This window comes from Acartia tonsa, chromosome 10, assembly GCF_053477335.1.
Source record: "Acartia tonsa isolate MP-2025a chromosome 10, ASM5347733v1, whole genome shotgun sequence".
In the NCBI taxonomy this organism is placed as follows: domain Eukaryota; kingdom Metazoa; phylum Arthropoda; class Copepoda; order Calanoida; family Acartiidae; genus Acartia; species Acartia tonsa.
The window spans coordinates 16,690,076-16,717,570 of NC_137269.1; the positions used below are offsets into that span (position 1 = coordinate 16,690,076).

General features: G+C 29.9%; 1 protein-coding gene across 2 annotated transcripts in view; it reads right to left on the minus strand.

The window, feature by feature from the left end:
* LOC145329543 (uncharacterized) overlaps positions 1–26,928 on the minus strand; it is a 271,980-nt gene extending 245,052 nt beyond the window's left edge. Inside the window, exons 1-2 of one of the 2 annotated variants that reach the window (XM_080173816.1) lie at positions 26,591–26,911; positions 70–189 (exon numbers count right to left, since the gene is read on the minus strand). In XM_080173816.1, the coding sequence (XP_080029942.1) occupies positions 70–189; positions 26,591–26,683 (213 nt within the window). In that variant the 5' untranslated portion in view covers positions 26,684–26,911. Of the gene's footprint in view, positions 1–69; positions 190–26,590 lie in introns of both variants that reach the window. The other variant, XM_080173814.1, reaches the window with a different exon arrangement.
* Between the last annotated feature and the right edge of the window lie 567 nt (positions 26,929–27,495).

Genomic DNA, 27,495 nt, shown 5'->3' on the forward strand with positions numbered 1-27,495 from the left:
TTGGGTACCAGTATGATATACAGTGCAATGTCCCTTTAATCCTTGAAAATGAAGACAAAATTGACTTACCTCTTGCCCAATATCGAGTATGTTATAGCTAAGCTTGAGTAGAAGAAAAGCTTTTGTTAGGTTGATGTCGCACTGACATGTCAACTGTTTCTTGTACGGCTCGTAATAACAGGATTGCTCCTAAACAGAAAAAAAGGATTAACTATCACAAACATATAAAAGAAGCTAATGTAAGCATTGAGATTGTCAGTCTGACTGTCTTTGAGTATGAAAATTTAAATAAAAATATTTCTACCTATGAATATTTGTTAGAAGGAGTAAATATCTACATGAAAACTAGCCAAAAACATGACTAGGGCCATTTTAGAAATATAATTCCAGCCTCTTGGAAATATTACTAGAACATCATACTACTTCAGCAACAAAATGCTAGTCAAATTTTAAAATTTAGAATATATGAGATGAAAAAGTTACATTATGAAGATGTCTAATGACTTTTTAAATATTAGAAATGTCAAGAGAATTTTACACTATTCTGAAAAGTGCAGAGATACGCATTTGAAGAAAAAAAAAGATATAAAAAGTAAAGTTTTGATTTTGAGAAAAATTTGAATTCCAATTACATTTCTATGTAAGATAAGTCAGACGAAGTACCATAGTGGTCACTGAAACCATCTCCCCCCTCCCCATTTCAAAATTTATTAAAAATAGGGAGGGGCAGTAGTTGGTTTGTTAATTTTTTTTAATCGGGTTAGGTTAGGTTATATTGGATACTGGGTAGCCCTACAGGGTTAGTGAACCGAATGTTATATTCTACTATCTTTTTAACAGAATACATGTCTTAACGTGGATTTTTAGACATTCGGTCATTGAATCTGATTTATTATCTGAAAAAAATTGTTCATTTTTCATATGAATTTAAAATCTGTAAATTAAGTTACTAAGAAACTATATGTATATCTATCCATCTATCTATTCGTCCATATTTCTGTTTGATTTTATTGTATAGTTATTAGTCTTTCTATCAATATTTACATTTTATCTATCAATCTAAAATATGTTAACTACTTGAAACAGTTTAAGAAAGGATTTTGCTATCTCCAACAAGGACAATTCTGCCTAGTATCGCAGCAATGATAAATCTTTCCTTCTCTGACAAGACATTATAAAATGTAGGCGAAGCAGTAAAAACGATCTTTTTTTAAAAATTATAAATATTTCGAAGTATTGACGTGAGGACATGCGGACATAATAAATTGCATTGTTTAAAGAGTAGCTAGGGAATTAAAATGTTAGGAGAAAGCTTATGTACGGATAATGACAGTCATTAGCGATTTTAATCCGTTCAAATCATGGAATAATGTAAAGTAGAGAATAAAGATATGAACGATCAATCCAGTGAGGGAGGGGACATTTGGTTTTTTATTACACTAGTCCCCAAAGTCTTATAATAACGTTTTCTTATTCGTTAGCTTAACAACCTTGGAAACTTTTAATGAATTTTGATTGATTGATTAATTTAGTTGAGTGTCCAAAAGTTTCAACCTCTAATTGTAATCTGCAGAAGGATTATTTTTGTATATTATCAATGGGGATGTACATCAATTTGTCGGCCATTAGCCTATCCCTTTAGATCCATGCGATCCATTAGTCCATCTTGATATGATATTACTAGGACCATACACTACACATTTAAATTTTTTTAATGAATTTTATTTAAAAATAGAAAGATTGTAAAAAAAGTCAATAAGTTTGAAAATAAGAAGAAAAAAAAACACAAACATGAAACGGATTAATCTCTGAATCTCACTCCCTATCACTGGGGTATGTGCAAGTTCTTTTACTTTTGTTAATTAAAGCCAAGGCCGAAATTTTACCTAGATCTTGTAAAGCGAAGCTTCTATACATCTAGTTAGACACACGCACAGTAGTAATGTAATATTATCAATTATTATTTTATGAATAATATATTTCTGATATTTTTTCCAATTGATTCTTAGAATGTTTTATTTTTAAAGCCTAGCTACTCTATAATAATTATTGAACGGATGTGCTTCATTCTATTTTGTGGTTTTTATTCCCATTTTTAATTTGATTTTAAAATATGCATAGATTTCTTAATGTGTAAAGAAATTTTCAAGAATCCTAGAATTTTTCATCATTTATTTTAATTATAGTCTTTAGATTCATCTTAATTTTTCATTGTTGTGCAACATACATCAGTTTCTAGCAGGGAGAAAGGGATATGTTAAAGTTAGAAAAAACAGTTCATTCAAAAATTAGTCAAAATTGGCCCCGTTCTAACAACCTTTCTTAGTCCAATACTTCCCTGAAAATATTAAAAGAATCTATACAACAATTTGTAAGATATTTGCGGAAAGAATGGTCAAAAGAAATATGCTTGAAATGGTATAATTTTACATAATTTTTCGAAAAAAAAATACATTTTTGATAAAGTTACAAATCCCTTAATTTTTGCTTTTGCAAGATTAGTGCATATTTTGGTAAACTTACAATGCAGCTCAATATAAGAATACTTGGCTGCGAAAAAAAAATTGTAAACAAGTCTTTAAAATCCTTTTTGTAAGCGCGACATTTTATATTAATTTATTTTGTCGTTGGTGTACCCAAAAGCCAAGACGTTTATTCATCACGTATGTTAGATTTACATTTGCTTAATGCAACATATATTTTAAAATTAGATATGAAATAACATTACTTTTGACATTCTTCTTCTTTCATTATTTTTTTGATTTTTAAAAAAGTATTCATGCTTAAAACAGACTTGTCTAATACTCTTAGTAAGTTCAACTCCCTTTTTAAATATTATGCCATAAAATATTTGTATAATGTGTTTTTTTTTATGTTTATTATAATTGTGCGAGAGGTTAGAATAAGTAACATGTAAAAGTATTGTGTTCAACTTTGCATAAAGAAGTCCGTGATCTTTAGGGTAGACTCTTTTTTCTAAAATTCATACAAATATAAATTGCAGCTACTCCATATAAAACTATTCTATGTAAAATGGACTTTCTAACCAAATTTCCATTCAAATGTAAAAAATCTAAATTATATAAACTGAGGGATCTTGAAAAAGCACATAATTTTTATTTGAAATATTAATAGTTCTTCTGTTTATCTTAAAGACTTTGCTATGTGTGTCTAGTGATATGTTTCACATATAACAGTTTATTGTTCTTTTTTAACTAATCGTGTTTAATTTGTTAATGTTAAACTTTTTTAAATTGATAAGCTAATCCAAAGTTCTTAGTGTCCCATTAGCTTTTTAGTTAGGTAATATAATGACAAACATTTGTAGGATAAAAAGGATTGAGAATCAAAACAAAAATTTTACTTAGAATCACAGATACTCTACCTATTTAATATATATTTAAAATATTTATGAAAATGTAAATCTAATAACTAATGACTCAATTTTTAATATGCAGTCTTTGTCTTATTTACATTGTAGCTAAAAATCTATTCAACTGAACTTTGAACAAGAAAACTGATTCTATGTATCATATATCGAATAATATGCAGATTTTTTCCTTCGTTGCTATAACCCTTAAGTCCTGGAAACATGCAAAGATTCATTAGGCGTGTTGTTAAATTTTAACTAGATGTTCATTTCATTTTTACAGCCCATGACTTTTGTCAAACTATTAAAAGCTTTTCCAGTATGGATTAGAAACCGATTATTATCCGCTGGATTCGAGCCGGTTCACAGCATACTGAAAAATGATGTATAGCTTAGTATAACAGACAATTTTCCACGGATATCAAAATAAAAATCATAAAGTCAGTACCAGTACCCCGAGGGGCCGAAGGTTTTAATTTTGTGGTTTTTTTTATTTTAATATCCACGGAAATCTGTCTAATTACGATGCAATTAATAACTATTAAAGTTTTATATGACTTATTAATCAATATTTTTAAGTCATTAATTTATTTATCTATGTTTACTTTTTGGATCTTCCCTGAAAAGTATTTCTTAAATATGAAAACTACAGAAATAATTGTATTGTATTTCTTTGCGGACAGCAAAGCTATTTCAAAATAAAGGTTGAAACTATTGAACTAATCCTAACATTATCTAACTTTAATCCTACTGAAGCACATACTAAGTAAGAGGCGTGTATGAGGGGTGGTAGGGTGTCATGCACTGTGAATAATTTCAAACAGCCTGCCATTTTCTTAAACAGCAACTTTTAAGCCATAAATTTAAAAACGTCCAAGTTTTTAGTTTTACATATATTAGAAACAGGCTTAGAAGACATGTATGTCCGTGTGATACTTTGCAGCACGGATTCCGAGCCCTGATACTGCGCACCCTCTCCTCACTTAACAATCCTTTGCACGCACCTTTATAATATACATGCCTTTGTTGCAAAAAATTGTTTTCAAACAATTCTGTAAAGGACAGGTACAAAGGTTAGATAGAGAGAGATAAGGCACCCCAAGAATAATAGTTTCTTTTATCTTTTTCATCAGACAGAAATTATTAATATTAGCTGTAGTTCTCTTGTTCTCACTTTAGATATATTCTTATTTTGCATTTTTTTGTTTCTAGAAAGGCCGGTAAAATGCAAAAACGGGCGAATTTCTCAAAACATTTTAAACATGGAAAGGAAAAGTATTCTTTATATATATCATGCAAATCTAATGATTTTGATAATTAAAACCCCTATGATGGAAAGCCAGACATGAAGGTCTTTTATAGATTTTTATAAATAGACATTTCAAATTGATTTTAAAAGATATTCTATTTTAAAAATATTTCTCCTGTCCAAATTTTTAGCTTAATTTATTAGGAGGCAAACATCTTAATATTTATCTATTACAGGAATTTATGGATAGGGAAACATGTTATATTTATCTACTTCCTGGAATTTAGAGATAGATAAATGGAAACATGTTAATATTTATATATTTCAGGAATTTAGAGATAGATAAATGGAAACATGTTAATAATTATCTATTTCAGGAATTTAGGGATAGAGAAATGGAAACATGTTAATATTTATCTATTTTAGGGATTTAAGGATAGAGAAATGAAAAGATGATTATATATTTACTTATTTCAGGGATTTAGGGATATAGAAATGGGATCAAATTGTTCTTAAACACGGGAAATGCACACCAATCTGAAAAAGTTTGTGTGAAGCGCACCTAAATTATTTAGCCCAATAAATCTAATCTTTGCCTTTATTTTTTCATGTTATTATGCTACAAAGCTTGCAGTTATGTAATTTTCTTAATCAAGTTTTCACACACACCCCTTGTACACGCCCTAGTGCTCATGTTTACAATCTTGCAGGAGGATATGACATTGAAATATTTTACCCACCATTTACTATAAATTTAGAATGATGCAGCTTCTCTACAAGTTCAATCTTGATTCATAATTTGTTTGGCTTCAACAAGCAAAAATGAAACAAAAACTATTTCGCCATTTCAAAATTAATAAAACAAAGTGATTCTGATTAATTACACTGACATATTATAGCTGTTATATGGATTTTTCTCAACAACTTATACAATTATAGATACATAAATTATATTTCGTACTCAAATAACATGTTCTGTATTTGTCAAAAATAATCATTATCTCAATTTTTCTTTCCATCATTTTTCATTGATTGTTAGTGTGTGAAAGCTGAAATGTTAATTCATTTCTACTAAAATTTTTCCTTTAATTATAATGAATAATTATAATTAATTAGTAGAAGAAATAAAAAAATCTTATAGTGGTCCTAAAAGAGTATAAGTAACTTAAGAAAAGTTTTGATTTTAAGAAATCTGTTTTTATATTTCAAAATTATACAAACATCTAAAGCTGAATGAAAAGAAGATTTGAGAAAAATATCAAATTTCATACAGATATAATATAACATAATGAGTTTATTTGTAATTTAAACTAATATGTTTTATTTTTAAATCATTACTTTGTTTTATTTTGCTTTCCAACATCTTTCAATATCCTGATATGTATTAGAGAAATCAGAAGCATTATTTTTATAGCAGCCAAGCTTATCTATGACAAGTGTTCATTCATTCGTCTATTTGTTTTGTTCTCCTTGACGTAATTGTCTTCTTATGCTTTCTGTATCTTATTGACCTGAGAGGGGTAAGAGGTTAACCTCACACAACCCCCCCCCCCCTCCCACGAAAAATTATAGAGGATTAAAAAGCTTGGAAGTCCTTGTATTGACTCCACCAACTATTCATTAATAGCCACTGACAATTCTTATGTCCTAAATTAGTTTTTCTGCAAAAATGTAAAAGCACCATAAATGTTTTTCCAAGTGTTACATGTTACACAATTGGGTCTGATAAAAAAAAAACTTGATTTAATTCAGAATCTAGAATCTCAATTTTCGTGTTATTGTAATCTTTCTTTCCTAATATTTTCTATGGCTATAGTGATAAGTAAAAAGTGCTGGATAAATTTGGTTTAGTTTTAAGGGAAGTTTCTATCCGCCGAGCAGTAATTTTATCAGTGAGGGAGGGAGCATTGGGCTGTTTAATATACTAGTCTCCAATGTTTTAATAACATGACTTATTCATTGCGATTTATTTAGAATTTTGATTTGTTGGTTCATTAAGTTAAGTATCCAAAATTTTCAACTACTAATTGAAATTTTCAGAATGATGTGTATCATCTTTAGGGATTTACATCAATTTATCGGCCATTGTCTTATCCCCTCAGATCCGTGAATTTTTATGCTACAATCTGATTTATTTGCAAACAATTTTAATGCTATATCTAATAGGCAAAAAGTTAATATTCAAATTTAAACGTCTATTAAGTAAAAGCAATTAAATCTATTGGACAAAATTAAGGTCTTTGTTATTTTTCAGTGAAGTCTTGTCCTTTACTTGTCCATTTATCCCTGAGATTATCAATATATAATTTCATTCATTCAGTTTTTTTTTCAAATTCAGACATGCATTCAATATTGTATAAGTAGGAGCAACACAGAGATAGGACCATCAATGATATAAATATCTTTTTCCTTTCATAATAATCCTACAATTATATTAAGGTGAATTTGGCTTCTATTTTGCCTATATGGATGAAGTATAAAGGAGGTAAATATACTTAAAGAAAATACTGGACTTTGATTCAAAAGATAAAAATCATTGGTATGTAAAAATAAGTTTATTTTTTTTAAAATACTAGGCAATACATCTTTTAATTAAGTAAAATACCCTTAAATTTTACATGTATAAGTCTGTCTTTTGTACAAGGTAACTGTTTTATAATATTTAAAAGCAAATAATAAGAGCGTAATCTTTGATTTGATAAAAACTTAGATTTCATATTTTTATCCCTTTTGTCCTTGGTAAAAAATGCATCCCGTTTTATGGCCAGACAAAATGTTTGCAAAGAAAACTCCCAGTTCTGCATGAAAATTAATATTTTATCTGTAAACAAACAAGGAGAAAAAGGATCAATACAAATTTTAAATAATATTCAAAAAATTGTTAGGCTTATGTGTATAATGACTTTTAGCCGCACTATAGCTACCATGTAAATTTATGTTTGTTATATTATCAACATTATATTACATAGACTGTAAAAAAATAGTCATGTTATTATGTCAGTCAGGTAAAACTAAATAGTTGACTACATACTATTCCGGTATAATGTATTCCCTTATAATAGTATTAAATTTTGCATGTTACGTCATAGTGATATAAGGAGCAGCTGCACTGCTAAATAGAAAAAAAACTCCCTAATCTGTATAGTGTGTCCTATAAACTTTAAATATAAAGGAAAAGAAAGATATAAAGTAAACAGCGCTGCAATAATTCTTTTAAATTGTTAAATAATTAAAAATGATTTAAGCTTCTTGAATTGATTTTTACTTATTCATTAATTCTTAAAAATAGCACAATATAGGAAGCGCAGCTTATCTAAATGAATTTTTTATTGTTTTGTAAAAAATGATTTTAATAATATTTCATTACAGAAGAAGAAAACTGTCTTCTCGTTTATGGTTGATTTAGGTTTTTTTGGGTAAAAACAGGGTTTTTTAGTGTAACACAAATTTTAAAGGGTTAGAAATGTGATTAAACAATATGGAAAAAAGTCAATCACACTCTTATAACCCTCCCTTTTCTCCCTGAAAGTCTAGAAAAACAATAATACCAAAGTTTTTCCCAGAACTATTTTTCCAATGGAAAGCGTTTTGTGGAATTAGAAAATCGGAAACCATTATTAATACAATTCATTTTTACTAGTCATTTATTTTATACGTTTTTTTAGCTGCACAGCTACCATATATATATATTTTTGATAATAAAAGATTCTTAAATTGTGCTCAAAACATAAATAAAGTTTTCCTCATATAAAAACTCAATTCAGTTGTCATCAGCAAAATCTAAAAGGTGTCCTTCGGGGGCTAAACCTAACCCTATATACCCAAACTTATAGTAAAACACTACAAAAATAACCCCCACCCCCCTTATTCTAAATATATTCTGTGCTCTACTAGGCACTTTGAGGGAAACTACCTCGACAAAAACCTTATATTTCAGTATAGACTAAAAGAGATAATTGTATTTTTGTGTGTTAAGTAAAATCTCGAAAACATATAGATTATTTGAATGAATTTGTAATTAAAAAATCCAACTTTAAATAGTTCGCTACAATTCAAAACAATCGTCCTTGTTTTACTAGGTTGGTAGTATTTTTCATTTTTCAATTGATAAAAAGGATGTTTTTAATGTAATTCAATTTTCTATAAAATATTGTGGTATTATTAAGTTCAAATTTTAGCTTGTTGTTATAACCGTCAACAAAAAATGTTTGGTCTGTTTGTTCTTTTGCTTCCATCTGTGTAAATTAAGATCTTATACAGTGGAAGTACTAAAGTTTTGTTTTGGTCCAAGACAAATTTTGGAGCGGAGGGGACTTGCTAAGATAAAAAGCCTTAAAACTTTTAGATAACTTCATCTTTTTCAAATTTATTTCAAATATGTTCTGCCTGCTGTATCTTGTGAGAATAAGAAGGTGGTGTAGAATGTAGATTAATCTAAGCAATGTTGCCTTCTCCCTTACTCAAAAGATTATGATAAAAGGCTGATAAATTGATTTCCTCCATATTTGATTATATTACAAATTACCCACAGATACAAAGGAGGGATAATTCTATAGAAGATAAATTATTATTCTAATAAATCTACCAACATTTATTTTCTAGCTACGTCAGATTATTTTATTTTCTATTGATAAATACCTGTAACATTTGATCAATTCTTTTTGAAATAATTTAGAGAATTAGAGATCCAAAAATTTATTTTCAAGAATAGATCTCCCCATCTGTTTTAATCATTGATGGTTTGAAATATTATTTACATTTATAAAGTCTTCATACAAAACTGAAAATATTATAACAAGGACAATAATGACCATATAAAAGAATAAATTTGAATATTTGACATATTGTGTATTGAGATAGATAGCTCAGTTAAGCAATATTTGGTAAAATATATATAAAAGAGTAAGTAACTACTAAAGCACAACAAGTAAAAGAAACAAGGATGACAACATCCATAAAAGCGAAGCACTGAAACGGTAGGACAAACGGACATTAACACTTTTATAGTGTCTAAACTGAATAATCAGAATATAAAAGTATAAGAGTCGAAGCAAAATTGTAAGTAAATTTGTTGAAAAACTGCTTGATACAGGATAATGTTTATAGACATACTTACATTTTTAGGACTTGACTATAGAGTTGCTTTGCTTATAATATTGTTTTTTGTTGTCCCAGGAATCAATATACCAAAAATCAGATCAAACGGATAATTAAATCACATAAAAATTTGTTGTTAAAAAAGTAGAAAAATGAACATAAAAATGGACATACGGACATTCTGGTAATGATTATAGAGTTGCTACGCTTTCTAAATCGTACCTAACTACTACAGGAATCATCATGCAAAGTTTGAAATCGATAGGACAATTGTAACATGCCTAAATTAACGAATAAAAGCTATCTATCTCGGACGGACGGACGGACGGACGTACGGACGGACGGACGGACGGACGGACCGACCCTAATTATAGAAAAGCTTCGCTTTTAAAAAGAAAAGAGAAGAGAAGGCCTACTTAGGACTGACCAATCTTAGCATAAAAGAGTAGCTTCGCTACTAACAATCAAACATTTACGCTCATCATAAAAACATATAATGATAGGGATGAAAATGTTTTTATGAATTAAATTATATTTTGTGTAATAATACCTGGATAAAAATATATTATTTTCATCAAGATTATTTAGCTAAAGGTAAAAAAATTAAGATTGTAACCAAATTAATAATAAGAAAAATTTATGTAGACAATTACGTGCAAAATCAAAGTTAAGCCTAGAAGGGAAGCCACTAGATTAATACCTACATAATGTAATGATCTAAATATTAAGATTTTTTTTAATTTTTACATGGACTATTCAGGAATTAGGCTTTGTTCGTAATGGAAGCAGCTAAAAGTGCCTAATAAAAATGACGTCATACAATACAAATGACCAATAACATTCCAGTATATATTTACTTTGACTAATAGTAAAATGTCTACTAACATATCATTGGTCATTTGTAATGAATGACTTCAATTTTTATGAGGCACTATAAGCTCTTTCATCGTAATATCTTAGATTTAATTCAATACTTTTTTACTTTTATTTGGTTATAGAAAGTCCTTTCAAAATAATAATCCCCTTTTTTGTTGTTTTTCCCATTCCCAAGCATCAACAAGTAAATTGTATGTCTTTAACAGTTAGGGAGTTGAATCCATTTTTATAGAAGCAGAAATATAATCTATGATTATGGTTTGGACCCTCTAAAACTGTAATGTACCTTTCCACTTTCCCCTCTCTTGGTAAAGATATCTTCAATGCCGATACGATTTTTGAAATATAAGATTCTACTTTCCCTTCTCTTGGTGAAGATATCTTCAACGCCGATACGATTTTTGAAATGTAAGATTCCACTTTCCCCTCTCTTGGTGAAGATATCTTCAACGCCGATACGATTTTTGAAATTTAAGATTCCACTTTTGCCTCTCTTGGTGAAGATATCTTCAACAAGAGAGACAAAAGTGGAATCTTATATTTCAAAAATCGTATCGGCGTTGAAGATATCTTCAACATGAGAGGGTAAAGTGGAAGGGTAGATTACAGTTTTAGAGGGTCCAAACCATAATCATAGATTATATTTCTGCTTCTATAAAAATGGATTCAACTCCCTAACTGTTTAACTTAAACAAGAATGTTAAAATTCAAAGATGTAGCAAAAAATGACTTGTTTCCTATTCAATATTTTTTTTCACAGTATAACTCTCTCTTTTATATAATCTTTTGAATAAAAAAACAAATTAATGCAATACGATATGGGTGTTTTAAACGACCAAAACGACGATTAGAAGAAAAGAGTAGATTTGCTACTTTAAAAACCTTAACCCAAGCCCCCTTTCCTTCTTAGTGGTTTTTATGCCATTAATCCAAATGGCATGTCAAAATATTTCATTTAGATACATTATAAATTCATAGAGAAAGAAGAAAATAAAGAGTGGAAGGGAAAGCAAAAGAAAGAGAAAAAGGAGAGATAGGGGGGGGGGGGAGGCACATAAAAACAAATAGTCCACAATATTAAAACCCAGCAAAAAGTAGAGAAAAAAATATAAAATGAGAGTTAGATGCTGAAAAAAAATTAGGAAAAAAGAGACATATCAAAGTGGAAAGAGCCAGATAAGAAGTAAATTAAGAGAGATAGAAAGGAAAAAATAAGAGAGAAAGAAGGAACTTGAAAAGTTAAGAACCTTTTTAGGGAGAGGAATAGATATTCAACTATTTATTAAGTTGTGAGCAATCTTCCAACCTCAACTAACCCCTCAACCCCCCTTTCATACTTTCAGAATATAAAATTTTACATGAATATTAAATTGAATTAAATTGGCGAATCTAAGCATTAGGTAAGGAATAACAAAGTAAAACTTATTTTAAGCGTATTTTCAGCTCTTGTAAGCATCAGACACTGCGTTCTATAATCAAACATCATGAGTTTAGCGATGTCTTAACCTCTTTTCAAGGAAGCTTTGTGTTTATCAAGATCGAAATTAATTTCCTTATTCCATAATTCCAATCCAGAAAAAATGTCGTCTTTGTTTAACTTTCCTAAAGAGTCGCGGCATTTGAATATTGTTTATGTTTTGGTGTCTCCACGTTACTTCTGATTTATATGTGTGTGGATAAAGACATTCAGAGAATTGAGTCGGGCCTAACATTGGTCTCAGAGTGCGTGAATAACCCTAGTATGCCAGGTGCTTAAACCATAAGAACTTCAGGTAGTTTTTTCTTCATGTTCATATAGAATTGTATGGCATATAGGACGGATTTATTAAGTTTTAAGGCTTTAGCCAGCTACACGTGAAACTTTATTATGATTCAAATATTATGTTTTAGTAATTTTTATGTGCTTATATTTATGCATTTAACAATGGTCTATAAACCAAATAATTTTCCTTTAAAGCCAAAGTACCCAAAGATTCTTTAACCAAAAGAAAAAAAGATTTTTTTTAGTGCTCAAAGTTTTAAGTTAACATATAATATTTTATTCTGTTTATTAATTGATCTTGTAATTTCAGGACTTTGAAATAGTTTGTGTCAATAAATCTATACTCAAACCTGCTGTTGAACTTGATGGTTCCTGGTGTTGGGGGTTTTGCCTTGTAAGACTAAGATCTCTAGAACTTCCCGCAAATTCGGAAGTCACACTTAACCAAAGTGTTATGGTTAAGACAAGCGAAGTACCAAAAAGGAACTTAACTCTTGAATAATTAAAGATTTTATTGTATAGCTTTAGTTATATCAAACTAGTCTAAAAGAAACATGCGACATTTGTTTGAAATTATATGTGAATGTATACTAAAAATATGAAAGCAACACGAATGGTAGAGATTCTAAATAGAGGAAATTTAAAAACAAACAAAATCTTGTTTTCTCTTAAAGTAAACAGCGGGCATAATCCCTGCGGGGACACTTACCCTGCGGTACCCCAACCCCGTACCCATTCTACGCTCACCTGACCTAACCTAATTTTTCTAATATTAAGGGTCAGGGGGTTTCTGTGCTCAAATAGGCACTTTGGGGGAAACAGTTCTCATTTTGAGTTGTTGATAGTTGTTTAAACATTAGAATAATTTTAGTACATTTACATAATGCAAGAACATATAATAAACATATCAAAATAATGTTTTCTCTACATGTAGATTGTTCATGTACATACACAAAATAAAAATAGACATAAAATGTATTGAGTAGAATGAATATGGATAGAAAAATAAATAATAAAACTGAAATGCGCGGAAAAGTCAGGTTTTTTATGTCTGAAGCTTAAGGTCACAATAACTATTAAACCGATTGGGTTCTCTATTTTAGATAACCTTCACATAGCTCCTGTGATGGTCTTAGACTATATTATTTTCAGATTTAAGTCTTGGGAATAGGATGGTTTTAAGCTATTTTTCTAGCCACTCTATGCCCCTTATAATAATTAGCTCCTAAATGTTAGGGGCGTAGCTGCTTGTTGGATATGAATCACAATGTAACTTTTTGGTACACGTTAAATGTTTCATTTTGTAAGTCTTAATTTTCTATCAAGGTGTTTGTAAAAGTTGATACACTATTCTATAGTTCTTGTTCTATAAAATCTGCTTAAAATAAAAAGAGTAATATTTAAATTAAGTTCACAGAGTTCGTATGATTATAAAATATGGGGAAAGGTAAAAAACGAAATTTTACAGTGTTAGATACTAAACAGTAAAGATCGTAATTTTTTTTCCGTCCGACTGATGCTAAAGTAACCATAAGAAAATTATCTTTGGTGACTTTTTTTCTCATCAAAAGTTAAATTTTATTTGAAGTAAATTATCAATGAAATCAGTTGTTCATTCTTTTCTTTAGAATTACATTTTTAGCATTGCTACACTACTTATCAAGGATCTAAACGAATAAGACAATGATTGTTAAATATATGTTCATTCTCCAATGATGATATTTAAAATTACCCCTTTGCAGATTACAAATGGTGGCTGAAACGATTGGACACTCAACTTAGTGAGTCAACCAATCGAAATTCAATAAAAGTACTCAAAGTTGTTAAACTAACGAACTAGAAAACGTAATTATATAACTTTGGGGACTAGTGTAAAAACACCCCATTTCCCCTCCCTCCCTGCTACTTAATGTTATAATTGTCCTTGTTTCATCATCCCTACATCCCTGAGGAGTTGTTAGTTAGTATGTAAATTACGTGCTAGCTTTTTATTGTTACAAATTTATTTTATTATTCCCCAGGGATACAGAAATAGGACAAGAGACGATTATTGAATTCCCCATCCCCTGTTATAACATTATTATTGATTTTCCTTTATTAAATTTTTTAAAGCGTTTTTTTTTCTTTTGCTCTCAAAAATAGTTAGATGTACATACAAATGTTTTACTCAAGAACTCTATATGGCAATGACAAACGGTCAGAGGTCTTTAAAAAAAAATTAGGCAGCATAGAATGAAAAACATATGATTTGTATTTAGATTGTGGTAGATTCAGGGATGTAGAAAACATTGCTTTTTAGATTACACTGATACTCAAAAGTTTTATTTCAATTTTTAGTCGGTTGTCTAGTAGTAGAATTGAAAACAGATACTTAGACGGTAGACCCTTATTGACAAGGATCTACACCTCCCTGGTGGAATTCAAACACACCTTTAACACTAAAAATACACCCATCTTGTTGTCTGTAATGCACACTCTTAAAGCTCACATCCCTCTTGATTTTGGCTAAAGGAAAGTGTCAAATTTTTGGGGTGATTCGCACACCGCCCTAACAAAATCCTCTGCACGCCACTGATTGAAAATTGTAACTGGTATTATTTAAAATTATCACAGAGTTAAAATTGCTTTTAGCTCAATAGTGATCCAGACGTAAAAATATACAGACAGACATTGCACAATTATATAATAATAACTTCCTTACTACAAATTAATTACAGGGCTGTAATTATTGATAATATTAAACTGTTAAAATTATCCACAGCTCAATAGTTGGTTAGTTATATAATGGCAGTGTTCTTACAAAACAGAAAAATATTTAAAACATAGCACTTTTTATTTGTTTTAAACAAGGAAGGGAAAGAATATTTGACAATCCTTTTTCTTTTTTCAACCAAAGATTTTATTCTAAAGAAGGGTTAATTTTGTTTATCATCATTGATGATGTATACCAATGAATCGTTCATTGTCTTATCACTCAACATCAATATTTTTAAACCATTTATAAAGATTTAAAAAAAAAAGTTTTTGTTCCATATTTTAGATATATCCTTTTTTAAAAAATATTTAATTTACAGCAAAAGCAAAATTAGTTTGTAAAATTTTCTAATTTTTTGTTTGTCTAAATTGCAAGAACAGCGTGTAATTACCTGTTGAAATATCGTGGGTGGTTAATAGGTTCCTCTTATCATTATTGCCTTGCATTCATAGTGTCCACATAAACTTGTAAATTAATACAACAATGTTTTATAATTGAATTGGTTTAACGTTACCATTAAAGTTCACCAAATAACAATTTTATTTTCAAAGATTAAGGTTTGGTATACATAATATTTTCTTTATAACATTTAATAACAACAAAATTAGCCATTCAAATTACTTTTTATTATAACAATTGAGGCGAAGAATCATTTTTTTACTAATGTAAAAGTTATAAATAATGTAATTTTCTAGAAATTTTGCTAATGAATAATATCGTCTGTTTTGTGTAAAATAAAAGTATCGAAAAGTGCATAGTTACTTAGGTTACTTGCGGATTTTTGATCAGTAACAGAAACACGTTTTCTTGTAAGATACTAAGCAATGTAAATTCTAATTACTAATAATAGAACAAGGATGACAACATCCATAAAAGCGGGCAAACGGGCATTAACACTTGTATAGTGTCAGAACTGAATAATCAGAATATAAAGGTATAAGAGTCGAAGCAAAATTATAAGTAAATTTGTTGAAAAACTGCTTGATACGGGATAATGTTTATGGACATACTTACATTTTTAGGACTTGATTATAGAGTTGCTTCGCTTATAATATTGTACTTTGTTGTCCTAGGAATCTATATATCAAAAATCAGATCAAACGGATAATTAGATTACATAAAAATTTGTTGTTAAAAAAATAGAAAAATCAACATGTTTAAAATGGACGTACGGACATTCTGGTAATGATTATAGAGTTGCTACGCTTTCTAAATCATACCAAACTACTACAGGAATGACCATACAAAGTTTGAAATCGATAGGACAATTCTAACATGCCTAAATTAATTAAAAAAGCTATCTATCTCGGACGGACGGACGGACCGACCCTAATTATAGAAAAGCTTCGCTTTTAAATATTACACATATTTTTGTTTATTTTATTAATTAATAATTTGTTGCTTTGGCCACAATCATTAGCATGTTATCGTTTTGTTTTCTATTAATTTTAATACTCATTGTCAATGTCTTAGATAAACAAGATGATATCAATATAATAGTTAATTAAAAGCTAAGAGACGTTATCAAGCTTATTGTTTTAAGCACACAGCTACTATAGAATAAGGTCTATCTGACCGTCTGTGAATATTTAGTTACAATGATTAATATCCTATTTCTTTTATTTATCCGACTAACCAACAATGCATGAAATCTCAAACGGCCTAATAGGAATAAAAGTATGAAGACTATGATTGTCTAAATTTGAATAGGCTAACCAGTGGCGTGCACAGGCTTTTGTCAGAGGTGTGTTATATTATTATTAGGGGGGTGTAGAGGGGTGGGGCCCTTAGGATGTAAGACAGACAAGGGGGAGGGAAGGCGAGTTGACAAACATTCTCAAAAGCCAACAAATAAAAGATCCCTTTAAACTCTGTAACATAGTAGGTACCTCCCAAGTACAATTGTGTACCATTTGAGAACCATTAATAAAAATATCCTGAACTTTTGCAAGATATATAATTCTAAACATAAGAGAGTAAGATGTGTTTCTGCCTGCCCGCCCTTAAATTAAGTAAACCCGAAGCTATGTTGTTTTTTAAAAAGGATCTCAGACTTTCTGAGAACAACTGAGCCTCAAGAACATAGAGGCAGAGCTTTTAATTCTGATTCTTAATGAAGGCAAATCTTAGTTATCTAAATTCTCAACAATGTAATTATTTTGGACAATATTCTACCTCTCCAATATTGGTTAATTAATAGTATTCCCTAATCATTATTTCAAACAAATAACAATGAATAAATTGGAAGAAAAACATTAAGGACATTATATATTTGATTTTATTTTTACATCATTCATGTTATTTTTATTTTCTACCTCAGAGAAGGATGGGACTTTTATTGTCTTAAAACTTTGGGTACTATTATTAAATTTTGACAAGCAGGTACCAAATACCAGTACAATCTTTTTAAATAATAATTTTAATTTACAAAAGGATACTTTTTGCGCTACTAAATTTAAGATAACAGTACAAAACAATCAGACCCAAGGCAAATTCCACTCTACAATTTTGAGGGAAGATTAATTTTTCGTCCATGTTTAAGTTTCCCTGACTTGAGTATAGGTGTAAGTAATCTGCCAAAATCTTCCCTTATTTGGACATTTTTTCACAGCAAGCAATTTTATAGTTTTCACAAACAGAAGAAAAATAGGAAGGGAAAAAATACACTTTTACAAAGTACTTGAGGCTACGCCTCCAGCTTGTAGGGGCACTTGGAGAGATTTAGCCCACACTGCACCCAAATTAAAAACCAGGAAAATAAAGAACTCTTTTTAATAAACCCCCAAATAAGTGAGATCTTAAAGTACAGACAAACCGGCCCCATCTCTTTATCATGTATTTTTCTGTTTGCATCTCTGGAAATAATAATCTTTAAGGGCAAACTGTTCAAATTATGCTTTCATAAAAATCATAACAAAATGCTTTATTATTATTGTCTTTTTTAGTTAGTATGGATGAACATATATAGATATTTGTCATATCATAAAAGATATGCATAAATATACAAACAAACTACACAATTTATGGTTTTACATTTTTTTAAATACAATAATATTACAGTAAGATAACAACCTAACAAAAAGAATAACTTTGTCAGTAATAAGACTACAATAAATGACTTAAGCATTGACTTCTAAAGATAGGTGAAAATTCGATAAGTGTTTGCATTTTAGATATATTTAGATAATTTTTAGATTTATACACAAAATTAGGTTATTTAAAAGGGTATGCATATATATTCCATTTGCTCTTTATTGGCGTAAATGTATGCGCAATAATCTATATAAAAATATTTTTTGTAACTTAGTTTTTCTATTGCCGAATTTGATCCTTTTTGTGTGTATCTGTGATATTTAAATTACGCGACAAGATTTCTAGCTCACAAGAAAATTACATAAAGATTTCGAAAATATTACCCAAAGAAAAAAAAATTTTACGCATTTTTACTCCAGATACAAGCACAAAATTTTCTTATAAACATGCAGTTTTTTATAAAAAAAAATACTATTTTCTACTAGCAGAAAAGTTATCAGTACTCTGCACTGTATCTATAAATCAAATATATTATTTTCAAAATATTGTTCAATTGTCATCCCCTATTAATAACCCTGTAGGAAACCATACTGGTTTAAAAGCTTAATCTAAAGTTATATGATTATTAATTTATGTAATATTAATCTATCCTATTAAGTATTATAAAAATTATTTTTTGCATTCTTTTCTTTATTTTAAATGTGCTTCTCTTATCCTTATAATAAAGTAACAGAACCCAGTAAAAGTGTCGGACTGATTATGACGTAAAAAAAATAATTAGCCAATAAGAGGCCACTATAAATTTCACCATTGGTCAATAATGGCCTCTCATTGGCTAATTTTTTTGACGTCATAATCAGTCCGACACTATTACTGGGTTCCCTTAAAGTAACAGGATGTCTGTTTGTCTGTGTGTTTGTATATTTGTGCCGAAGGATCTCGCTAACCGCTGAACCGATCGGGTTCTCTTTAACAGGGTAGCTTCGCATAGGGAAGGTTTATAACTATTTTGGCGGAGGGTACTACCACCCACCCAAGAGAAATAAAAAAAATATTTTAAAAATTTGCTTAGAGACTTGAACGCGACATAGAAATTATTTCTCAAATTATATATTTGAATTGTAAACATTTAAAGTGCCACTACAGGCCCCTAGGGTCGTAGCCGCTAGTATTATATATATATACTAGCGGCTTCGCCCCTAGCCTCTAGGGGCTTTGCCCCAAGAGGTTTGATCAACCTAATTTTTCGTATTTTAGATTTTATAAGAAAAAGTAAAAAAAAAATTTTTTTTTTTTTGGGGGGGGGGGGTATTTTTCATTTTTTTTGGGGGGTTGGGGGTGTACCACCCCCCAAGAAAATAGCTTAAAACCATCACAGGACCAGTAGGTATATTCCCTGAAGAGTAGAGCCCAATCGGTTCAGTGGTTACTGAGATCTTAAGCTTCAGACGGACAGACAGACGGACAGACGGACAGACGAACAGACGGACAGACGGACGGACAGACAGACGGACAGACAGACATCGTTCTACTTTGTATTATAGATATTATAAAGGTATCGTCTATACGCAATCAGTTTAAAGTTAGGAAAATTGCCATTTTAGGTCAGTAAATCATAAGTGTAGAAGAAAAAAACCCACATATATAGAAGCTTTTTATTTAAAAATAGATGCAACTTTAATGTTTGGAAAATCTAATAAAAATAGTTTGTCAAGAGATTAAACATTGGATAAAGAAAAAAATAAATCTTGTAAAAAGAAAACCACAAACAAACAATATCCCTCTTTATTTTTCATTTTTTCTGTAACTGTTACTAGCCCCTGTTCTGCTTCAACACTTTGTGACCCATATGGGGCTCTCCTAACCTGTTCTTACTTACCACTGCACTGGACCGATATGAGTCTCCTATATCTCCTATTTTGCAACAAAAAAAATTATTATCCATATTCCTATACACGTTATCACTGAATTTTTTATATCAATTTTCTCAATTCTATTTAGCGTTTATCATCAACTTTCCATTCTTTCCATAGGGTGTGCAAAGTGTTTGAAGAGGTTTAGTTAGTAAGTTTAAATTGGTCATTTCACTTAATATAAAAGTTGACCATTAAACATTTTTTTAAAAGATAAATTCATTTAGTATTCTAGCAATTGGTTAAGTTGGGATAAAGAGAATCAGAAGTTAGGAAACGTTTTAACTTCTGAATGGTATAACAAAAGGGTTAAAATAATCCGAAATTTAAAAAAGAGATTATTTAATTGCTTTAAAAACAAGGATGACAACATCCATAAGTAGCGAAGCTCAATAATTATGATTGTATATCAGGAAAAAAGTACTATAAAGCTGTGTCATATAATAAATTTTAGTATTGGTAAAATAGGGAAATCATCACACCTTTAGAATCACGCAACCTTATAATCATGAAAACTTAAAAATCTAGGAATCGATCCAGCACCGCAATTAATAAACAAATCTTAATGAAACTTGATGGAAATATGTAGAACATGAGCATACTCAATCCCTGATAATTTCAACCGTCAATCCTGAATAGGAATTGAGAAAACCATGAAAACCTAAAAAATCTATGAATCTATCTAGCACCCTAAATAATAAAAAAAATATTAATAAAACTTGGTGAAAATATGTAGAATATAAAATTAATTAATCCCTGAAAATTTCAGCCCTTTATCTTGAAAAGGAGTTGAGAAAATCACGAAAACGTAAAAATCTAAGAATCGATCTAGCACCCCAAATAACAAACAGACGGACAAAACAAAGTATATATTAGATGGGCATGTATAGTGGGAACCTTCACTAAAATTTTCAGCTGTATATCTTGAATAGGAGCCGAGAAAATCACGTTTCCCCCAATTCATTAATTACGGACAAACGGACAGACAGACGGACGGACATTGTGAATTATAGAGTAGCTACTAGAAAAAAGGTAAGATTTATATATTTTTGCAGGGGCTAACCAGTGCAACAACGTAGTCTGTCCTCTTGATAGGTAAAATGCATTCGAATCTCATCCCACTCTTCAAAAAGTTTGGTGTTTATTTGATACAGAATATTTTTCAAGTTAGCAAAACAAAATCTTCTAATGAAATTATTTCATAAAGTTACATTAGGATAGACTAATTTAGATTATTTGAAGTTTAGACCATTTAAGCTTTGTTGGCCTATAGGACCCAATAAAAATAGGCCTTCATAATATTTGCATGGATACATAAACCAATCTCTTATTACTCATTATATCCTAAATTTTTGGCTTTGATATTCGCAGATTTTTTGCGAAACTTTTGTAATAACTTTCCGCATTTTTTCCTTGGAATTTGGGTTAACTTGAACATTTTCAAAGAAAAACTTTTCAGTCCCCCCTCTCAATTTTTTTTATCCCATATCAATAATTTTGATAGATGATTTTTAATTATTAATTTTTCAACCTTTACCTTAATCTTCAATCAAATAGCTTAAAGATGCTAAGTCTTTTTAAGATGCTCCCTTAACAAGTTTCTTTATTTCTAGAGTATAGTTTTAATTAATTTAATTTTTGTATAAAGTAGCTAATAAATCAACCTTTAAGCACGAAGATATGTAATATTATGATATGTATATATAATTTATCCCTGATATAATTGCATAACTATTTCAATGTAAATAATCTCATGTTATTCCAGCTTTTTTAATAAATAATAAATCTAAAACATTTTATTCATTGAGTAAATATATAAATCTTTATATATTTATAGAGTATTTATGGAAAAGAACATATTTAGGATTTCAGTTTGGAATACACTTTGTTACCCTGGCCTAAGAGTTTTAATAAACATTGCGATCTATAAGAAGTTCATTATATTATGAGGAAAGCATAGTAACTCTGTTTAAATCTAGCACTCAATTAAGAACCTAAATTATAAAAATATTATCTATTAAGACAAATATGTCTTTTTTTAAAATAATTACTGTCAAATTTTAGAGAGAAAAAAATATTTTCCTAATTTTTAAGCACGCTTATAAAAATGAAATCACACATTATTAACACTTGTTTAACAACACATTATATTCTATTAAGCAAATCCACTCTACAAGCTTTGCATAAAAGCATATCACAAGAAAAGGTTAATTTTTCTGTACTGATGTACTGATACTTTTTATGGTGAAGATACCACTTTCCAAAGAGCACCCAGTACACAACGTTTGTTAGTCAACAGATAGATAGATAAATTTTATAAAGGTTTGCTGATTTTTACTTTAACTTTCTTTTTCTCCCAATTTCTTTTTTTATAAATACTGAATATCTGAACATGTATGACATCAATTTGACCGTTTGCTCATCCATATTTTTGTGCTTCGCTACTTAAATATGTTGTCATCCTTATTTATAAATGTTATTTATTCAAAAGCTGAAAACACTTTTATTACAGAAATTTTCAGAAACATTTTTAACCTTGATTTTCCTAGCCAAAAACTTTGTTTTGGAGAAGGCAAAGCTTTAAGTAAACATGGGATTATAGTAAAATTATATTGCCTTAATCCTAAATTCCTCTAATGACAAATAAGAAGGGGGAGGATTTGAATACAAAAATAAATTCATTAGTTTTTTTTGTTTTTAATATTTTACCAATAAAAACTAAATTCCATAATTTTTTTTAGGATTGTCTAGATGTTAGGTTTCTACGTAGATAAAGATGAATATGTAAGACTAATTACTTAATTAGCCAAAGATTTTTTCCCAAATTTATACCCTAAACCGGTATATATAATTCATACTACCCTATTCTTTTAATAGAGGTCTCTTGGGGCACTTGAGGAGGGGAAAGTTGAATATAATAACCCAAAAATGGTACCCTCCCCAGAATAGTTATAAACCTTCCCAGGATCTATGAGAAGCTACCCTGTAAAGGAGACCTGATCGGTTCATTGGTTAGTGTAATCCTTCGGTACAATCATACAAACACAAAACTACAGACAGACATCCTGTTACTTCATTGTAAGGATAGCGGCTACGCCCCTTAGAGTCCTTTATTGTGCATGTTGCGTTCAAGTCTCTACGTCAATTTTTTTTGATTTTTTGTGATTTCTTTTGGGAGTGCGATGGAACCCTGCCCCAAAATAGTTATAAACCTTCCCGGGACATATTAGAAGCTACCCTGTTAAGGAGAATCCGATCGGTTCAGCGGTTAGCGAGATCCTTTGGTACAAACACATAGACAATCTGTTACTTTATTATAAGGATAGCTTAGCTTTTTTGTGATATATTGTTTTTTTTTCAATTTGCAACTTTTCAAAACAATAAAACTCATAAAAATCCAATTTAAAACTTGAAGGTTGTTGGTCAATACAATCTAAAATAATGGGCGTAATAAAGTTCAATTAATCGTGTAATATATGGGGAATTTGACACTTAAACATATTTTTCACTAGAGGTTCCTCCACTAGACGCATCTGGGGCACTTGAAATAGTGGAGGGTTGAATTTGAGTTTTAAAAAATTAAATAAAAATTAGGGAAGATTTTATATCTCGGGCCGTGTTGGTACCCTCCCAAAAAAATAGCTAAAAAACTGATGCTGCGCAAAATGGTACAAAAAAATTGAGTCATATGATGAAATAACCAATGAGAGGCGAGTATATATTTTACCATTGGTCAATTAAAATGTATACTGGCCTCTCATTGGATAACTTTATAGTATGACGTCATTTTTTTGTACCATTTTGCGCAGCATCAAAAAACTTTCCGAGGCCTACGAGATGCTAGCCTTCACTGTAAAGGTGAACCGTATCGGTTCAGTGGTTAGGTAAAAACTTTAGTATAGTAGACAGACATGGACAATGAACATATGTTTCTTTTATATTCACTGAGTTTTTATGCAATAAATATGTGGACGGCGGTCTTTCCGTCTATCCATGTATTTGTAGATCCGCCAGTGTATCTGAACCGGATAGTTATATTCGTATGATATCAAAGATGTCTGTGTATTGACTGAAAGTCTTATTGAGAAACTACGCTACTGAAAATATGGCAATGACCGATTGAAGGACAAACTGGTTAATCAATAACTAGCAAACTATATGCAATTTGTAACTGTTGTACAGTGAAAAACTAAAGGGCTATTTAGATGATATTTTGATATCGCTTTAAGTAATTAGGCCCTTTTTATAATTTAATGCAGCTTATACCAACAACGAAATTAATTCAGAAAAAATCACGAAATCTATACGTGATTTTCAGCTGTTGTTTTGGGGCCCACCAAATATTATTTTTGATTTATTTCGCTTGTTGGCTATAACTTATTCCTTAATTTATGGACATAATACCAAATTATAGAGAATCTGCGCTACTACAGAGGCGATTATTTTAATAATTTCAGTGTTCGTGTCCAGACATCAATATTTTTTTTAACGGGTGTTGCCTTTTTTTTTAAATTTTAGCAATAATTATTTGGTAGCGCAACTACTCTTTTCTTAATTATGGTTCGCCCGTCATATGTTTCAAGGAGGTAGCAAATTTGAATGGGAGAATTATTCATTTTGTTTATTTTCAATATCATAAACTCAAGAAACTTGTTTATAATTGCCTTAATACAGTTGCTTTTCTATTTATGGATTATGTTGACCTTGTTCTTGTTAAGTCTATAAATGTAAATAAAGCATTCTGCTAGAAATTTTATGTTAAATTCAATATATGCTTCTTTTGTTAGTAGCGAAGCAACTCTACATATTGTTTGAACAATACATTAGCCAAAATTTCGTGTCTATTAATGGATTTTCAAGACATCAGCTTCGCTTATTCTAATCATTATGTAATTGACAATCAAAGAACGATGGAACAATGGGCTGTTTAATGTTTATTAAACTAGTCTCCAAAGTTTTATGATTCAGTTTTCTTATTCGTTAGCTAAACAATTTTAGAGACTTCTATTGAATTTTGATTGATTTTGCTCATTAAATATCAAAAATCGAAACGTTATAACCAGTAATTGTAATCTATAGAAGGGATGATTTTGTGTATCATCACATGGGGATGTACACATATTTATCGGCCATTGTCTTTTTACTGCACATCTTAATTGTATAAATTTGATAAATAGTAACTCTAAAAACTCGTTACTTTTTCAGTGTTGTGTATTTTAAATTTTGTCATTAAATGAGACGCATAGCAACGTTGTAAAATGCTTGGATAACTTGGATAAATGCTTACAAAAAGCTTCTGTATATCTGTTTTTATATCTTTCTAACTATATGTGTACAAATTATCACAAAAACTTTTCTTTATTTAACTTTCTAAGATTTGATAATTTGAATTATTACATGTCGTTAATGACTTTTCTAAAACTTTTAATTAGCAAATAAAAGTATAAAATTTATGATATTTTTATTAATTAGCATTAACTCTATAACTTACTTTTTCTTTTGTCATTTCATGTAACGCAATCCTATTATATAAAGTATTAAGCGTTTTTTGTATGTCCCGAAGGATCTCGCTAACCGCCGAACCGATATTGTTCTCCTTTACAGTGAAGTTTCTTATAGGTCCTGGGAAGATTTTAAACTATTTTTGGGGAGGGAGTCTTCACCCCCTCCCCTCCAAAAATTTTTTTTACTCTTTTGAAGCTCAAATTTAAAATGGGATGAGGTCTACTTTTCCCCCTCCTAGTGCCCCTAGAGGCTTCTAGGGGGCTTAGCCGCTAGTGTTAGATATAGGATTTAAAGAAAGAAAAATGTGATTTTATTGGCTGCTGTATGTGATAGATTTCTTAAATTTCTTAAAGTTAACAAAAATATATTTTTGATACCATTTTAGATGTAATCAATAGCAAAGCTAATCTATAATATAAATGTCCGTCCGTTTGTGTCTCCGTTAGAAACTGAATAACGGAAACGTGATTTTCTCGTCTCCTATGCAAGATAGACGACTGAAACTTTTTGCCAACATTCCCATCATTATGGGGCATATTTGAGAATATCATCTAAAGCAGTTCAACTGCTTTGAAACATTTTTTAAGCTGTGTTTTTGGTCTGAATTTCAATTTTTTAGGGTATGCAGTTTTTTTACGAATCCTATTGTATTTATGTCTGCTTTTAGTAACTAGTACAATATTTTTCTATCATAAGAATTGTATTTTGACAAAGTAAGATAAAATAATCTACCACTAAATGCTTTTGAATATTAGATAGAATATTTACGTGAAGAATATTTTATCTATTGTTATCTTCTCTTTCTCTGTTATCGTATTTATCTTTTAATCAATCTATATAGCAATATGATTATTAATCTACATGAGTTTATTCAAGCATGTTTTCTGTCTACTTTTCTGTCTTTTAATCTATCCATCCATCATTTATCTTTATTTAATAATATGTCCTTTAATTATTGAATCTCTCCATTTTGTTTTTTTTCTAGATTTCTATTCTTTTCAACTAATATACTTATTTATCAATTGTTTACCTGTAAAATTCTTTGTCTCGGGTAGTCCCTAGCCGTAGCACTGCCTATAAAGCACAAAATCACCAATATTACTAATTTTAATAACATGGTCATTTTATGTTATCAAATCACCTTTTTTTTCAAAATCACAAAATATGTTGGTTTATAACTAATATAAATAACATTTGTAGATTTTTCTTTATTTTTAATGATTTTCTTTATAGTTATATGAATTTCACTCTAAATAATTTTAAATTGTCATTTTTGACAATTACTTTTTTCTAACACGTCGAAACCTTTATGAAGGCACCTGAATGTCGCGTTATATAATGATATACTGACCGAATACGGATTGGAACGAAATGAAACGAAGAAGCGCGGCGCTCGAGTCGCACACACACACACAGTTTGAGTTTACTCCTGAAAAGGGAAGTGGGGATTAGAGAAAGCTGTTAGGGTATGGATTGATGGGGGAGGGGTGTGTTACTCGAGTGGCTTAATTTAATCAAAGCAGGAAAAAAAGGGGAGAGTTAGGCATAGACTGTACTTCCTTTAAAACTGCAAAAAGAAACTGTTGAATTAAATCAAAACTGAGATTTTCAACACAGCAGTGACAATCCTGTTTGGGGCTAAAAATTTTAATTTTTCTTGATAGTAATACTTTTAAGTCCAGTTCAGGTTCGATAAAGAAACAATATCTAAACCTAACCCTCATCTCACGACCTGGACCTTAAATTCTGATACCTTCAGGAAAATGAAAGATTAGAATCAGTACAGGGTAGCCCCTTAGGATTAAGTACCATCCTAGGGGTTAGGTTAGGTGAAGTATCAGATTTTAAGATGGGGTGTCCAAATCTATGCCAGATGCATCCAAATTTTGACATGGTAGGAGGAGGGGCTTACTCCTAATCTTAGAAGTTCCCAAT